The following is a 16506-nucleotide window of genomic DNA, read 5'->3' as shown; positions in this document are numbered from 1 at the left end:
AAGTGTTAATCCTAAATTTTGATCGTTTTCGTTCACGCCTGTGGTCTGTCGGAGGAATATTCCAGGAACTCGAAAAATTTACCTACCTTAAATAAGTCTTCTGCAAAGGATAAATTCGACACCAAAGGAACAACAGTTAAATAAGGAAATTTCACAAGATCAGACTCTCGTATGGACAAACTTACAAAAGGTTGAGTCTATGTCCATCATCGAACTGCATCACAGTTGCTAGTAGACTTCTTTTAAAGATTCTAATCTAGAAAAAGCCTTTATATCTTGTACTTCTATTGTATCAATTATCATTTTAATGGTCAACTTCTCCCATAATAATATCTATGCTACCTAATATTATTATAATATCAGCCAATTTTATTCTTTTAACTAACCGAGGAATAATTTGCAAATTTATAAAATCAGATAGACGAATTTTCCACCTCCAAAGAAAACCAGTCTAATCTCCTATTAAAAAAATTCTTCATTCTCTTTGGAGCTTCAACTCTTACATAAAGTTCTTACTTCGGCAATTCAAAAGTAGGATAAGGTTTTTTACTAATGAATTGGTATTCAAAATCATTCCATTCGGGTTCCCTTTCTCGAGCAAAGCACCGGGTTCCTTTTTAGCTTTTAGTCTCTAATTGGAACCAAGACGTCTAAATTCTACTCGTTTAAATGCCTCGCATGCAGCTATTTTAGTAGATGTGACATTTTTCCCCTGTAAGAACTGAATATGTCGTTCAATGACAACAATGTCTTCAGCTAACTACCGGACATTACCATTATGAAGAACTCGCAATTCTTCTTCTCCTACTCGTTGAGATATAACATGAACTCCCAGAGAGCAAAATCATCAATCGCCTTCAACAATATTTCACATATATACAGAGATGTAGCGTCTTTATCGCCAGTTAAATGTCCCAACTTGGAGTAGATAAAAACTCAGTAAACGGAAAAGAAGAAAAGAAAATCATTACGACTACGACAATAACAAACTTTCATTTGCCCCTTGATTCCACCTCAGAATCGCGGGGCATTTTCGTCTGGAATAAAGAAATCAAATCTGACATCCACTGAACCAGACCTCTCCCCGGTGTCTTTGTACTCGATATTCGTTATTGCTCCAACTTCATCCTCGTCTAGATATTCTGGCTTCACCCTTCTCACAGGTACTGTGACAGAATATACAGTTCCAAGGTCCGCATCAGTAGATACAGTTAGCTGGACTTTATCCTGTGACTCGATTTCCACGAAGTCTGATAGAGCGTGAACAATGTTTGCAACAATTTTCTGCTTTGCTTCGTCGCTAACCGCACATCTATCGGAGAAGAGAATCATCTTGAGTCGCTGCTTGGCAACCCTTGCATTGGAACTCTTTCTAGTCATCCGAGAAGGAAATATTATCTTCCAAGCTAAGTTTAAACGCTCAAAGAAGCTCATGTTAATGGCATTCAGAAGAAAATTCTCAGATTCTTGGCTAAAAGAACTTGGACACAGCTGATAATCTCCTGTAAAACCAGATAGCCGTTTTGACGGACGATGCATATTGCTACTCTCTAGCACTATGCAGGGCCACTTAGGTGAATTCTCACGAATGTCAGATCCTCCATTCAAGGAACCAGAAAACTTTACCTGAAAAGCTAACAAAAGATTGAGTTTAACATTTCAGTTTTTCGGAGACAATTGCAGATCCTCAATCCCTCAGAAAACAAATCTGGAGCTGTATCTTCAACTTTACAAAAGATTTCAATAAAAAGTAAAGGGTAATTACATGCTATCCTGTATGAAATATATTTACGTGCTTTAAACATTAGACAGAACATCTAGTGCTTCTTCTTTGAGGCTTCATTCTCACATTATGTAGTGAACTGTTTAAGTTTGTTCTGTAAGGACTAGGAAGATGTCATTCTCATAGAAAGGGGGCCACTGCGTACAAATTGAGGAAGCCCAATAAGTAAAGATACGTTATGTGTCAGAAAACATTGATAAGCTATTTGATAGAAACTTGAACTTAACTGAAAGAAGAGAAGAGGTCCTCTGACCTCAAGTACCTCAAATTGTAAAACTAAATAATGCAATTAATTTCTCAAGATCCTGTATTCATATTTCCCCCGGAAGTCTAAAGCATATCACCGATAACTTATATAAAGGCATCTATACATTGGCTCTACTCTGCACCATGGGACTTATAACTATTACCAAGTGGGGAAAACAAGTAGCACCAGGTACTAGTAAAAGACTCATTTATTCCCTTCTTTACACAATCAATTGACAGAAAGGCACAATTAGTCATCGACACCACCCCTAAACCATCCTGTCCCCACTACCAATAGCTACACAGCCAACTGATTATCATCCACAGAAGAGGCAAAAATTACGATAATGTTATCCTCAGCGAAATAACATGCACAAATCATGCATGTACCGCCAGTCAACGTATCTAACTAACAGAAAGAGGGTGACAAAGAGAAGTCAATAGCATGCTTACTAGCTGGCCTTGACACAGGGATAATTTACTTCTACTGAAATATTCACACGTGTCAATCAAGGTAAAAAAAGGGTAAACTTACGAAAGATCCAAAAGGTGAGACATGCAACAAGGAAATCAAAGATTAATCAATGCAATAAAAAGGAGAAGAGCAAAGGAACACCTAGTCCACAAATGTGGTCAATTGACATCCACAAACAAGGGAAAAACCAAGGTTCACACAGAAGATTGACACGAGGAGTCAGGAAGGATGATATAATTAAGTGAAGTCCCCAAATTCTACAAAACAAAAACCGTACTTAAGAGGAGATGAGAGTCTATTCTCGAAGACAGTTTGGCCACGAGAGTATGCAATCTGATTAACAGAGGAACGGAGTGACCCTACAGACTACAAAAACCTCTTGAAATTTAGCTACTCAGCTATAATCAGGCAAAAAGAGACAGTGGTTTCTAACAAATTGAAACCATGAAAACAGGCGTGTGCCCCCAATAAACCTAAACTGCTAACGACCCCAATTCACAATCCTAAAAGCATGGATCTCTGAATCAATTCGAGACAAGTATACGATCACGACATCGAAAAGTTCATACAAGACTTTTCGGAGACATCAACAGCTACCAATCATACAGTTCGGATATCAAACCACACCGCTCTATTTGACGACTGAGCTTACACAATGACAATTAGAAGGAAGGAAAAAGAGACCGAATAAATCAGTAGCAGCTTTCCGCACAGCTACAGCCAAAACCCTCGAAATGGGTGGCGGATTCTCAGTTGCCCATTTCGCCAATTGCATCATCGCTCACCCAAATCAATTCTAGCACCCGTTAAACACATCGCAGCGCTGCGAACTCAATTCATTGCAGAGACGGAACTCGCGACGAGAAATGCATGAAATTTCAGCTCGACGTTTGGCGGAAAAGAGCTGAAACGGGCTGTACGGAAAGACAAAGAAAGTACCCTTGAGGTCGAGAGGGCCAAAGAGGTTCGAACAGGGTGGGCATGGTAAGAGCCGAGAGTGGCAGAGACCTTCAGATCCCCAGCAATCGCCATTTTCTCGACTCGCTTCTCTTCCTCTTTCTTCTTCTTCTCCTTCGGTTTTTGCTTCGCTAGTTCACTTCCAAGCTCTTCGGGGACGTAACGACGAGCTCACTTGAAAGTTGAAACGTCGTCGGCTCGGTATGATGTCAGTGCTGGCTGGGTAACGTGGTTACTTCTTCAGGCCCAATTCAAGCCCATGGAGCCGACTGGCCCGGCCCATGGCTCCCTCGCAACGTAGTTCTGTCTCGTCTGCCATTATGAGTACCGAGTAGGGTATTTTATGATTCGGTTCGATTATGGTAGCGTGAGGTTCGTATGTTTTGCGAAAAATTTAAAAAATATATTTATGAAAGCGATCACTTGTATCGTTTGAAATAATCAGTCAAAGAAAATTCATTTTATTATGGACAACAATCTATGTCTAAATATTTTCGTAAACGATATAAAGGATCATTTATAGAAAAATGCTTTCCGGATCATTAATTTATTCACGAAATGAACGGAACCTAATCTCCTAATGTGTTTCGGATGTTGAGGAACCCATCAACGGCAAGCAGCGTGACGGCGTAGAGCTCAATCTTCTTGTTGAGCGTGAATGCCGCATACCTATCTGTGCCTGAGCGAGAGAGATGATTGACTAGAGCTAGAGGTAAAGAAGATTGGAGTGGAGACGAAGTCCCGCAGACAAGCCATAGCCATTGACGGGCGGTTTTCAAGACATGATAGTGGGCCGAGGAGGTGGCCCAGATGATCGAGCACGCCCTAAGTTTCTAGGGGAGTCTAGGATTTGCACGAGTACTCTTAAAATTCTTTTAGGGGCCATGTTGGCGGTTCATGTAGAAAGCAGGGCCTCTCCTCCTTATTTGTATCAGCACAAGACAAGCAACAGAGCACTCTCGCGCACGGACAGCTTAGGAAACAGGGACGATCCTGAGTCCACAAAAGTCGAAAAGAAGAACTTGGTGCCCGCGCATGGCTTCCTTGCGCCCCAGCTCGGTCGGGCTCAAGGCCCCGATGTCCATGCTCGGATCCCCGGCACTCGGGTCCAGGTCCACAAAGACCGAACGCGGGACCCCAGTGCCCGGGTCCACTCTCACTTGTAATTAGCATGCTCCGTAACATATGACTGTCACATTAATATAAAGTCGATGAAATAACCTTTTCTGGTCCAGGAAAAGACGAAAAATAACTTTCCTTCTTTGTTCGGTGCGGAGTCCCGGACGCTGAAACGTGGGGGGGAAACTGGTCGGCTAAGCCAAACATAAAACAGCAGAAGCAGAAAAACCGAACGAGAACCAACCTTGGCACGAAGAAGGAACTAAGACGAGGACAACACTCTATCGGGTTCGCCTCCGAATCCGTGAATGGGGAGATGGAGAGCCGCTTCTCATCTCCTCGCCCGCGTCGCTAATTCATCCCCTAAGCCCCGCTTCTTCTCCGCCGTCTCTTCTCGTCATCTTCCTCTCCCTCCACCTCCAGGTCCAGCTCCGTCGCGCCTCTCGATCTTCGCTAGCTCAATCTTGGCCAGGCCTCTCTCTGCCGTTGCGGCTAGGGCCTACTTCGACGGCGACGAACTGGGCCCTCGGCTTCAGGACTCGGGTCGCCCCTGCTTGTCGCCGATCAAGGACGCGGATGAATCGGACAACATTCCCATCAAGTCCTACTTTCTTTCCACCAGGTCTGTTTAAGCTCGACCCTTGTTCTTTCTTTGGGAGTGTCGATTCGTGGCTAGGTTGTTTTGGGTTGTTATTTCCATTGATGAGGCCACTGTGTTTAGTTCAGTTCTTGCTTTCTTGCGTGGTTGCTGGTGGTTTTCTCAGATCCATGGTTTTGGCAGTATCGATTTGAAGAGCCTGCAAGCAGAGAACTTAGGCAATGTTCTCCCCGCCACCTCTCGCTCCTCCAATTACATTGCCCTCAAATATTCTGCTCTCCCTTCAGACATTAGAGTAAGATAGCTCATTTACTTTCTTGGTTGGACTTTACATGATATCTGGAGTTTTGTGACGTGTAATTGTTGGTGATCATAGTCAACTTGATACAAGGCAGTCCGTATATTATTGCTGGGTTGTCAGTGTCACACCGCAACTCTATAAGCATAGGAGACATGACAAGGCCGTTTTCCTACTTGAGGGACGCAGTCTCAAACATGTAACCAACATTAACCTCTCAACAAAATAAATAGCCATCTTTATATTGCATCAAAGTTTAGCTCCCAAAAATACCTCGCCAACATTGCTAGCTGCCTCTAGCTAAAGAACCTGAAAAAGAAATGAGATGAATTGTATGAGTTGAGATAGTTGTATTTTATGTCTGAAACAGTCTTTGTTGGGTTTGCTTTGTTGGTTTGGAGATGTATATATTTTTTGTTGGTGGACTTTAGAATTCTGATCCTATTACCACGTTGCTGTTTTATTAGATATGTAGATAGATTCATATGTTGTTAACAGCCTAGGTTTGGTTGTGTGTTTGCGGCCACGTTCTTCCGAGGACAGCCGTGTAATGTCCCCTATAGTTGTAGAGTTGGGGTGTGACAGTCAGCATCTCACTTTGTGATTATAATTCTTAGACAAGTCACTTCGCTCTGATGTGTTGTCATGGGATTTGCATTATTTGGATGTTTCACAGTTAAGTACACTTGTTTAAGCTGGCAAAAAAATAACTTGGGCTTTGCCAGGACTTTGCACATCATCTTAGTGTTAGTTTATTAACTGCCTTTTTTTTTTCTTTCTAAAAGTGCAGAACTTGATTTCACTTCTGCAAGCTCATAATGATGATAAGGCTTACTGTTGTCTTCTAATTCATGGATGGATGAGTGGTTTCTGTTGATCAGGGCACTGCAACATAAATCGCAACATTATGGCCTTTTTGGCATTACATATCAACACGAACTACATAATAGATTGATATAAATTTTTTATTTTTTTTATTTTTTTTTCTTAGTTCATGATTTTGCTCATCTTTTCTGTGATGATGATGATAACAAGATGACATTTTTAGGGTCTTGGAGCCAAAGAGAGAGCAAGTCACTGCCACTACATGGTCGTATGTCAATATGGATCTGTCATTCTGTTCAACATTGAGGATGACGAAATTGAAACTTATCTGAAAATAGTAAGAAGGCATGCCAGTGGATTGCTTCCACAGAGATGCAAAGATGGTAAGTCTTCTTGTTGATAATTTGTATTTCAGGATATTTTAACCTGGTGAAATGAACTGTTTCTACTCATGCTCTGTGATGTATTTTCTCTCAGCATGCACATAACTATGTGCTTGGAAAAGCTACTTAAGCTTCTAGAATATCTTTATTAGATAATTCGGTTCCAGTGGTTGATTCAGTTTCCAACTTTTCATGGCCACTTGAAATTTGCGTGTAAATGAAATGAGAACTGTTAATAGCTGAATATAGTAAGTGTGCCGTGAGTGGCTTCTCCCTCTCTCTTATATCTCATTTCCATTGGGAATCATTGCCTCCTGGTTTGGCTGCTGGCCAGCAATGCCAGTTTCGCAGGAGAGGCATCTGACTTTCCTACTGACTGAATCACTTGAATCGGTCGAAGGAGCTCTTACCCATTTACATCTTAGAAGATTACAAAACCTGTATCACTTCCCTTACCAAAAAAAAAAAAAAAAAAAACCTGTATCACTTAGTTTTCGTCTTTTTGGAGCTTAGGCAGTTCCTTCGCTGGTCACAACATAATGAAGAGGAATTTGTATTACTAGGAATCCTTCTGGCTTTTCGCAATTGAGATTTTGTAGGACCATTTGCCAGCTGTTCTAAAAGCTTAAGCTTTTGGATGAAGGTGGTTTAATATTTGATTACTCTAACACTCCCCCTCATACTCGGTCTGGTTTTTTTTGCCTAGTACTAAGCGTGGAAATATATCATTGGAAGATAAATAGGGGCCTGGAAAGACTTGAACTCAAGACCTTCTACCCTAATACCATGTGAGATTTCATGGGACCACTTGCCAACTATTCTAAAAGCTTAAGCTTTTGGATGAAGGCGTGGTTTAATATTTAATTACTCTAACCGTAATGACTCACCACCCTTGACCATACATGCCCAACTCACGGCTTCCTTGCTCACAACCTGCTCTCATACCTGGAATGGAAATACCTAAGTGCAAAGCTTCGGGAAATCTTTTTTTATCTCCATGTTTCCTCAGCCACTGGGACAAGGACCGATGACACAAGACCCACAGGGCTATGAGAAGGAAGGTAAGAGGGCTGAATTATATATTGATGTAGAAGGATATTTTGTAGCCCTGACATCTAGTTTCCTAGGGCCTCACAGAAAATCTAAATACAGGAGAAATGTTTTATGGTTACACGGTCAAATGTTTTGAAATTGCCCATTACCTTCACACATGTAATGTTGTTAGGCAGGTTTTTGTCACTATTCATCATGATCTAGGGGTAGATGCTAGAATTATGCTCATTCATGCGATTGATCTTCCTTCGAATTGTCAAATTTTCTTTCCAGATTATGTGGTGAAGGAGCAGCCGCTGTTAGACGGGGACATGGAGGGGGGTCCTGATTATATTGTTCTCAAAGTCTTGGATATCGATGGTATCCGAATTATTGGAAGCGTTCTTGGTCAAAGTATTGCTTTGGATTATTTTGTTTCACAGGTAAGTCTTTGTCTGAGCTTTATGAGGACTCATCCTGAGAACATTGTTCTGCTTGTTTGCCAAAGGCAGTCTGGCTTCTTTAGCTGCTGCATGGCTCATTTTATCCGTGCAAGTTACAAGATTATGGCATATAAATTGTGTAGAGGAATGGTAGTTTCTCACCTGCATCTATTTGTGGGATTCACTTGTTGCCCACTTCTATTATGGTTGGTTTTTCTCAGTAAAACTTCATCGAGGCAGTTAATATACAAGGTTAAACACATAATTCTCTGGTTCAGATTGATGGCATGGTTGAGGAGTTTGCCTATATCAATCGGAAGATGGAGACCACAGGAACCTTTACAATGGATAGGAAGAAGCTCCTTCAACTTGTTGGGAAGGCTAATTCAAATCTAGCCGATGTAATTCTCAAAGTTGGTCTTTTTGAGAGGTAAAAATCTATATTAGCTCATCGAGTGTCAGATGCCATCAAGATGCTTTGACGTTCTGTTAAGTATGCGAGAATAACTAGGTGATATGGTCAAACTATATTATTTAGAATTCTATAGAACAGGCTTGTCTAGGAGAAGAGATTTTCAAGTCACTCTTCTTTGTGGTTCTCTTTCCAAGTTTCTGTGGGTCTGTGTGCCTGTACGTGTTAGGAAATTTAAGATCTCTACATGCTGTAATTAAGTTGATCATTGAGAACAACCCTTTGCCTTGATTTTTTTTTCCCCTTCAGAACTCTAGGGTTGGCTAGCAATATTCATTTTCTCATCATATGCAGATCAGAAATTGCTTGGAGGGAAGCAAAATATGCTCAAATATATGAGTACCTGAGGGAGGAGTATGAGGTCACACAACGCTTTGGTAATTTGAATTTCAAGCTAAAATTTGTGGAGGTATTATCTCTTCCTCCATGCTTTCATCCTTTCATCCTTTCTTAAGGATTCTCAGTGTACTGCCCATATGAGATCTTGCCGTACTTCAAGGACTTAGGAAATTGCTTTGGAGAGAGCTTACATTCATTATGCTTGCAGTCACTTAGAGCAGAAGAAACAACTAGATAAAGATTGGATTTTTCCATGCCTACTTCTAGTTATTTGTTTCTGATACTTAGCTGAATTTGGTGATGAATTTCCCTATTGCAGCACAACATTCATTTTCTTCACGAAGTCCTACAGAACAACAGGTCTAATTTGTTGGAGTGGTGCATCATTTTCCTATTAAGCATCGAGAATGTCATATCGCTCTATGAGATTCTTAAAGACTCAATTCAAGTCCCTCTATGATCGAACAAGCGGTTGGGAGAATCTGGACGAATGTTGTTGTCAAACATCAACGATTAAGATAAGCTGCACAATCATTCTTTATTCATTAGATAGTAATCCAGCAACAAATGAAGAATATGTAGAGAATGCCATTTATTTCTAGGTCATGGCCTAGTCTGTCTTTGCAAATAGAGAAGATGATGAAATTTTCATGATATGTTTGTTTTTACTTCTCAGCTGTTATCTATTTACATATGCCTCAGCAAGTCTGTTAGTGCAATTGCTCTCTGTCAATAGCCATTGACATGGTGCAGCTAATTTGAAAATTCTCTCATGGAAAGCCAACAGCTGTAGTTCAACCGCATTTTGGCGGTCCAGTTCAGATGGTTGAACTAGTTACTCGATTCGATAAGTCGGACCGCTCCTTTGAAGAACTCCGTATTGATTGTTGAGCAATTAATCACCCTTACATGTATCGAGGTTTCAACACTATCGATATTCGACCCTGTTTGCCTCGACAAATAGAACTGGAACTTTAAGGAAAAAAGCTCTCTTCTCACCAAGCTCCTATGCTTGTCTTGTTCCTGTCTTCACCGAAGGAAGAAAAGATGCAGACTCGTCTTACACATCTAGATAAAATCAAGCAAAAAATTGACTAATGTATGCATCCAAGTCCATTAAGTTGGTTGATGGATTGCAAAATTTCGTCCGAAAAATCAACCCCATAATGAACGAATGTCACCTCCCACCTCCCAATTCTTTGTTGGCCACGCCTACCCAGCAAACCGAATGGCTGTTCCAAGCCAGTCGTCAGGTATGTTTCCTTTCAAATCCCCACTCAATGCCCTAACCGAGTGGGTCGTTGCCGCCTGATCCACGAAGAAGTAAATTGAAAGAGCAAACCCGGAAAAGTAAATTTGTTGATCTCTTGAAAGTCTGGTAAGTTAAAAGAGCGAACTCGGAAAAGTAACCTTCACAATGTAAACATCAATGCCAAGCTTTGCAATAATTGCAGCTTCCGAAATCTTGGTTTCCATTCCCCCAGTTGTATCATGAGCAGCTACTGTCCATTCAACTGTTCAGAACAATTGATACAAAGTGAATTGTATGTTGAAGGGTTAGTTATGACATGGACCGAACCAAGATCAACTCATAAGGACCCAAACATAGAGATAATGACAGGCTTCATTCAAATATATAAAGCGGAAACCCCACTGGACGTTTCATGTTGCCAGAATGAAATCAGGCATTAAAGGAGCATGAACATGTGTTTATGCCCTAATTGTCTCTTCAACTAACCATGACGGTCCTCAAGAGGTGGTTTCACAACAGACCAACTCCCATCTTCTCTCACAGCTGTTGCATTCAAAAGACTTGGTTACAGGTTGCAGTTCCGGAAGCTTGATCCAATGATACTATCCAATGTTATTCTGCGACTCAAAAATGAATGCTCACCAATCTCCTTTAGGAGCACGGCATCAGGTTCTGTGGGAGGACGGTCATATACCCCAAATACATCTGTCTTGACATTAATAGGATAACGTGCTTACGATATCGAGCTTACAATGAGAAATTAGGGCCTCAATATTCATCTCTATGCCTGGTGGCAACAGCCAATCAGTTGATGTTTACCTCCAGTATCAGCCAAGCGTTGAGTTTGAATTTAGAAGCTTGAGCAGCTGCTAAATACTTAGGCATTTAAATGATGCAAATTGTGTTACATTAGTGAACCTGATAAAACTTTTAAGTTATAAAGTTAACTCTACACATGTTTGGAGCTAATAATAGGAATGCCAAATTTTTTTAAGATGACAAAAGACTATGCAAGGAGAAATGCAAGTCATTATCAAATACGCATGGTGGATACAAGGAAAACCACATAATCGGGCTTCAAATGCTCTGCTAGATGACGTATGATTACATCTCCACTCAATATGGTGCAGCCCTGATAAAATAGAGAACATGGTACCACATTATAAGTCATAGTTGGAAAGGTGTACAAGATTACAACTTAAAGATTAGATAAGTAACCTGTAACTCATCAAGCACTGCATCTCCATGAAGGACCTGGAAGGCATGCCGAACAAACAAGTTTTAGCTCATTTATATCTAAGCAATTACGTACTAGTCACGTCTTCCATAGCCAATGAAGAAGTGCTTGATAGCAAAAATGATGTTAACAATGCTAATGTAGCTGTTACATCCCAGTCAAGCACAAACCATAAATGCAACATAGATGCAGTCTTACCACTCCTTCTGCTTTCATAATTGCCCTAAATCAAGATAATGCGACTAATTCATCCTAAACATGTTTTCATGACGAAAAGGTCTTTTCATTTGATTTCTTAAACAGTTCCTTGCTGAAGGTAATGTCGACTTATCAGAAGTACAGACTTTCCTTTTAAATTTTAGATTTGATTTTTTTTTCTAATTATAAAACAGCTCGAGGGTTTCAAACTACACAACCATTAACATTTTCAAATAAAAAAATATAGTTGTTCATTTTGGTGGAAAAGTCACATACAAAAGTCAAAATCTCCACTAAAAACAGAGCCTTTTCCTTTCCCATAAGTGAGAATAATGGAAGTGACTATCATGGATTGTTTTAAGAAAAGGAAAGCTTGTTCTTATTTTTTAATGACACTGCTCATCTCGAGAGATTCTGACATCTGAAACAACTTTCTTACATGAAGTGGATGATGATGAAACTGAAGAAATCACATCTTTACCGCATCATGACATAATATTTTGCTCTTCACAAGAAAAATCACATAGACGAATTCACCACAACAATCTGTCGCCCGAGAGGACAAGAATTTGTGAACTTACAGGGATGAAACCTGAATCAAGAGCCTTAGTTACTGTGGACAAATTGGCTGAGGCAATCTGAAAACATTAACAGCTGAGGATCAGAAAGGAACTAACGACCCCTCGTAAGAAATAAATAAAAAACCAGGGAAAAGTTTGCTGATATGCTGAATAGGTTTCATGAAGCAGTCAAGTGATCTCTATATATGTTGGTACAAAAAATCTAGTCTCTTAAGGTGTCTCTTACATTCTTTTCACGAGTCGACCATCCGCATGAAAAGGGAGATATTCCAATGGAAGGGAGGCCCTCTGCAGTAAATAAAATTCCCCGTCAGCATTATCTTTATCTTGAGATCAAGTCCAGAAACTGATCTATTTATCACTTCCAAAATTACTTTTAATCTGTTAGTTGATTAAGACAAGAGTTGCAATATTATAATAGTGAAATAGCAGATAGTAGAGTAATTTGGATGCACAGTGTGGCAAGCTTTTTTGGTTGGCGGAATCTAAGTAACACCGACACGCGACAAGACATAATACGACACGCCGACACGTAATTTTTCAAAAAATAAAGAATTTCGACACGTTGGGACACGTTGTATATTAAATGTATATTTTTTTATATACATGATAAATTATCATGTATGTATAAAAATATCAATGGTGAGTTTCTTCTTCTTCTGTTAGGGATTCACGATTAGATTTTTTTTGTTGGCTGGGTATATTAATTTTGAGGTGGCCGGGTATATGACTTAAGTGCATATATTTATGATGAATTTACATTTTGACCCCTAATTTATTGAAAATACTTAAAATTGACCCCGTGCGTGTCAAAATGACGTGTCAGAATGCTGGACTCTCGTGTCGGTGGTGTGTTTGGAGCGCTGACCACATGTCGGTCACATGTCGGAAAATGTCAGAGTGTTGGATACAACACGGAGGCCCTTGGAGAGTGTGGTGCTTCCTAGGGCAGAATGCATGGCGGTCAGTGTAAAAGCAAAAAAGAAAAACATTAACAAATGAGCCTCACTAATTGAACAACTCAATGAACATGTATTTCGTTAAGCTAAAACAGAATATGAGCCTCTCTCAAGTTAAAGCTTGGTCAACATAGAAATTCATGAATGGCTGCACAGTTTCAATGGGCTCTTAGCTAAATTTAGCTCCCATTTTGGGCACGGTAACCTTAACCGAACACATTAGCTGACAGGTATCTTCTTGGAAGTCAGTTTTTGAGACATGAGTTCAGCTCCAATAGGAAGAAGAGAAGCAACACCCACAGAAAAGAGAACCAACTTGCAGTAAAAGTTGGACACTAAATGTGAATCACTACCTCTTGCAAGAGCTCTAACAACTTCAAGATTGAGTGTGCTCACCTGTATGTTTGAAAAAAAAAAAAAAAAGTAGTTATAAACAGAAAATACACAATATGGCCAGGAAAAAGGAAATGAAGTATCTAATTTCCACTAAAGACTTGATGGAGCAAAGACAGAAGCTTGCATCTACAACATGAACAGTACATTGATGCCCGCTGGAAAATCAGAACAATGAGCACTCAACAAATAATGAATAACAACTTGTAACTCATTATATTTGACAACTCATGCAATGGTGGCATTGGCATGATAGATGCAAACAATAAAGCTGTCATCCAGTGTCATCCAGCATTATTGTTCAGTTGATGACAAAGATGTAATCCTCCTCAAAAGTTCATAAAGATTTTAGTATTGGATGACTGGAACAGCTTTGGTTAGCACGTCAGTCCCAACCCAGCACTCGCATCACTCAACTTTCCAATTATTTCCAAAGACAAATGATAATGAAAAAAGAGACGATGATCCTTTTCCTGTTGCTAGCACTCTGTTATGTCAAGGTGAAAGACCGTGTTTGGAAGCATAAAGGTCATAAATTCAGTTCCCCTGGTCAATAAGAAAGTAAAGTCTCCAAATAGGGAAGGACGACAAATGGGAAATCATTAGTATGTAAACAGGATGGCGAACAAAGGAGGTCCATCGATCTTTAGAATATTGAAGTTGTCCTTCTCCAGGAACTGAGCTATCATACGTTAAGCAAAGTCACTTCTAATTGTCCACCAATTCTTGTTGGCTGTTCTTGAGAACTGAACCATCATATTTGTCACAAGATGACTTCCAACTACTCAGAAAAGCACCCCAAGATTTCAACAAATGACCAAAAGATCACATCCCAGAAGGGCGAAATGCCCAGATTAGACAGGATGGTTTGCATCTCATCTTTTTTCTTTTCTTATTCTGTTTGTCTAGGGTTACCAAGTAGAAGAAGCAATTTCTTGAGGTCATACTTATCAATAAGAAATACTTATATCAACGATCATCCAGATATGTATTAACATTACAGCGCCATTTTCAGAAATTAAAAGCACCAGCAATAATTATAGCAGCTAGACATACGGAGACACTGCCAATGGATAAATTCTCCAAAGGAAGAGAGAGAAATGAAGCTATTAAAGAAATCAAAGACTGAATCTCACTGAAATACGTGTAGCAACAAAACCAGCCTTCACCAGAGGTCGTTCCAAGCCTCCTTTATGAACCCCAGATTGGCTAGCCTGAAAATGCCCAAAAGAACCTGTTTGCACGTCAACAATCCAATTACACTCAAAACCACAGTAATTGCAAATAATATAACTGAACATGATATTTAAGGAGGGATTTAGTCTGCTCCTCCTCATATGTTGGAAACCAAAGATCACAAATTTAGCTTCGCTTGCTCTTCCCAATGGAAAAGATTGTAATCACAGTGCAATTTCTCAAGCCTTATAAAGTAACAAGCAATAACTATCCTGCTTAAAAAATCCTTCAGACCCAAAATTTAGCAATCAATAATTGACCTGCTCCATGGACAACAATGAAACTGCTCGGCTCCAACAACTCCTGGTCTCTAAACTCATCCACGTTGAGGGATATCTCCAACTTTCCACTTCTCTTGCTCCAATCCATCCCTGGGATCTCCGAAGAAGAAGAACCCGAGATCATCACTTGCCTAAGCTGTGTTGCCACCATCTCAAGATGAGCCTCATTGATCTTCTCTAAATCATTTTTGCACGTGACAGCCGCTCCTCCTGTGCCGTGGACATGGGATATCATCATTTCTTAAAGCTAAATAATAATCAAACAAGACATCCCCATCTCAGCTTTAAATTGGTAACCCCCTAATAGCAGTACCCTTGCTAATTAAAAGAAATCATCCACTGCTCTCTCCAATATCAAGAAACTGACCGTAGGTCAAGAAAGCAGAACATTGTTTTTTGCACTTGTTATTGGTCTATGCACGTGTAGCTTCGCGAAGAACAGAAGTGAACCCAATGACTAAACCAAAAAAGAAAACAAGTGCAAATCTTGGCCCAAGAGAACTGATTGAGACGAATAGACGAACATGAGGTGAGCATGACCGGGAAGAACGGGTCAGTTATTGCAAGAACATGGACGCATTGGATGTGTGAAGCGATTCATAATATAGAAGCAAAATGGACAAAAAGAAAAGGAAGAAAACTGGAGGAGATGAGACGAGAGAAGAGGAGAAACCAAGTTTGACGATGCATCGGAGTGGTCTGACGAGGTTGGGGTGCTCCGATCGCTGCTGGTCCATCACTGTGCTCTTGGGTCTTCTTCGAGCGCTTTGCTTGCTCACTTTATTAAAGACGCTCTCTTTGTTCTTGTTCCAGCTCTCTCTGCCTTCTTCCTCCAATGAAGACACTCCCTTTGCTGAAGAAAAAGTTCCCAACTTTATGGGTCCTTTGCAGTTGAAAAATGGAAAGCGAACGAGCTGACTCAAAAGTCAAATTCTTTATCGAGATCCGACTTCACATGAATTTGAGTTCGTCGTAATGACAAATCATATAAGCTCCCATCCGGGACACAAGTGCGACATAATCGACGGCTGTGGTTATCTCGGAATAGCCCATCCTGTAGTGGGTTAAAAAAGATCATTAAATGAACAAACCCCAAACCTAGGAGGAGATGCTGACCCTCGTGTTCACCGTTATAGAGTTCCGCACATGAAGCTAGAGAAGAGTAAAAGCTTAAGCTTTGCAGTTCCGGGAGATTCGGTTCGATATGCTGAACTTCTCTCGGAGAGGGAGAGCTAGAGAAATGAGAGAGGATTTCTCACAGACAGCATAAATGCACTGACTGACATTTTTACGAGGGAGATCTTGGATTTCTCAAACACATTATTAATGTACTAATTGATATTTTTCTTTTTCTTTTTTTTATAATTATCAAGCTGCGTCGGACTTTAATATCAGATTT

The 16506-nt window shown here is 40.2% G+C and overlaps 3 protein-coding genes across 3 annotated transcripts; 1 reads left to right on the top strand and 2 right to left on the bottom strand.

Moving 5' to 3' along the window:
- Window positions 1–824: 824 nt before the first annotated feature.
- Window positions 825–3607, bottom strand: LOC115756842 (cell division topological specificity factor homolog, chloroplastic). Its single transcript, XM_030696814.2, has 2 exons — window positions 3444–3607; window positions 825–1626 (listed from the first exon to the last, which is right to left on the bottom strand). Exons 1-2 carry the CDS (start codon window positions 3534–3536, stop codon window positions 1015–1017), a joined length of 705 nt encoding a protein of 234 aa, XP_030552674.1. The 5' UTR covers window positions 3537–3607; the 3' UTR covers window positions 825–1014.
- A 1083-nt stretch (window positions 3608–4690) lies between these two features.
- LOC115756821 (protein RETARDED ROOT GROWTH, mitochondrial) lies at window positions 4691–9626 on the top strand. Its single transcript, XM_030696782.2, has 7 exons — window positions 4691–5202; window positions 5362–5473; window positions 6525–6684; window positions 8011–8159; window positions 8438–8589; window positions 8926–9040; window positions 9290–9626. The coding sequence occupies exons 1-7, from the start codon at window positions 4889–4891 to the stop codon at window positions 9428–9430; spliced, it is 1143 nt and encodes a 380-aa protein (XP_030552642.1). The 5' UTR covers window positions 4691–4888; the 3' UTR covers window positions 9431–9626.
- Window positions 9627–9813: 187 nt separating this feature from the next.
- LOC115756836 (isopentenyl phosphate kinase) lies at window positions 9814–15988 on the bottom strand. Its single transcript, XM_030696801.2, has 13 exons — window positions 15781–15988; window positions 15087–15317; window positions 14727–14824; window positions 13551–13593; window positions 12465–12526; window positions 12239–12295; window positions 11441–11476; window positions 11277–11354; window positions 10865–10931; window positions 10709–10765; window positions 10381–10484; window positions 10173–10278; window positions 9814–10132 (listed from the first exon to the last, which is right to left on the bottom strand). The coding sequence occupies exons 1-12, from the start codon at window positions 15842–15844 to the stop codon at window positions 10183–10185; spliced, it is 993 nt and encodes a 330-aa protein (XP_030552661.1). The 5' UTR covers window positions 15845–15988; the 3' UTR covers window positions 9814–10132; window positions 10173–10182.
- Window positions 15989–16506: the final 518 nt, after the last annotated feature.

Source organism: Rhodamnia argentea, chromosome 6, assembly GCF_020921035.1.
Source record: "Rhodamnia argentea isolate NSW1041297 chromosome 6, ASM2092103v1, whole genome shotgun sequence".
NCBI lineage: Eukaryota > Viridiplantae > Streptophyta > Magnoliopsida > Myrtales > Myrtaceae > Rhodamnia > Rhodamnia argentea.
The sequence above is the reverse complement of the archived record's forward strand: the minus strand, read 5'-3'. Positions and strand labels throughout refer to the sequence as shown.

Coding starts and splice junctions, on each gene's coding strand:
- LOC115756821 (XM_030696782.2), top strand. CDS start 4,889: ATGGGGAGATGGAGAGCCGCTTCTCATCTCCTCGCCCGCGTCGCTAAT. Junction 8,590..8,925: donor AAAGTTGGTCTTTTTGAGAG/GTAAAAATCTAT, acceptor CATCATATGCAG/ATCAGAAATTGCTTGGAGGG. Junction 9,041..9,289: donor TCAAGCTAAAATTTGTGGAG/GTATTATCTCTT, acceptor TCCCTATTGCAG/CACAACATTCATTTTCTTCA.
- LOC115756842 (XM_030696814.2), bottom strand. CDS start 3,536: ATGGCGATTGCTGGGGATCTGAAGGTCTCTGCCACTCTCGGCTCTTAC. Junction 1,627..3,443: donor TGGCCCTCTCGACCTCAAGG/GTACTTTCTTTG, acceptor TTAGCTTTTCAG/GTAAAGTTTTCTGGTTCCTT.
- LOC115756836 (XM_030696801.2), bottom strand. CDS start 15,844: ATGGACCAGCAGCGATCGGAGCACCCCAACCTCGTCAGACCACTCCGA. Junction 12,527..13,550: donor TGTTAGAGCTCTTGCAAGAG/GTAGTGATTCAC, acceptor TATTTACTGCAG/AGGGCCTCCCTTCCATTGGA. Junction 10,279..10,380: donor TTGATGTTTACATTGTGAAG/GTTACTTTTCCG, acceptor TTCGTGGATCAG/GCGGCAACGACCCACTCGGT.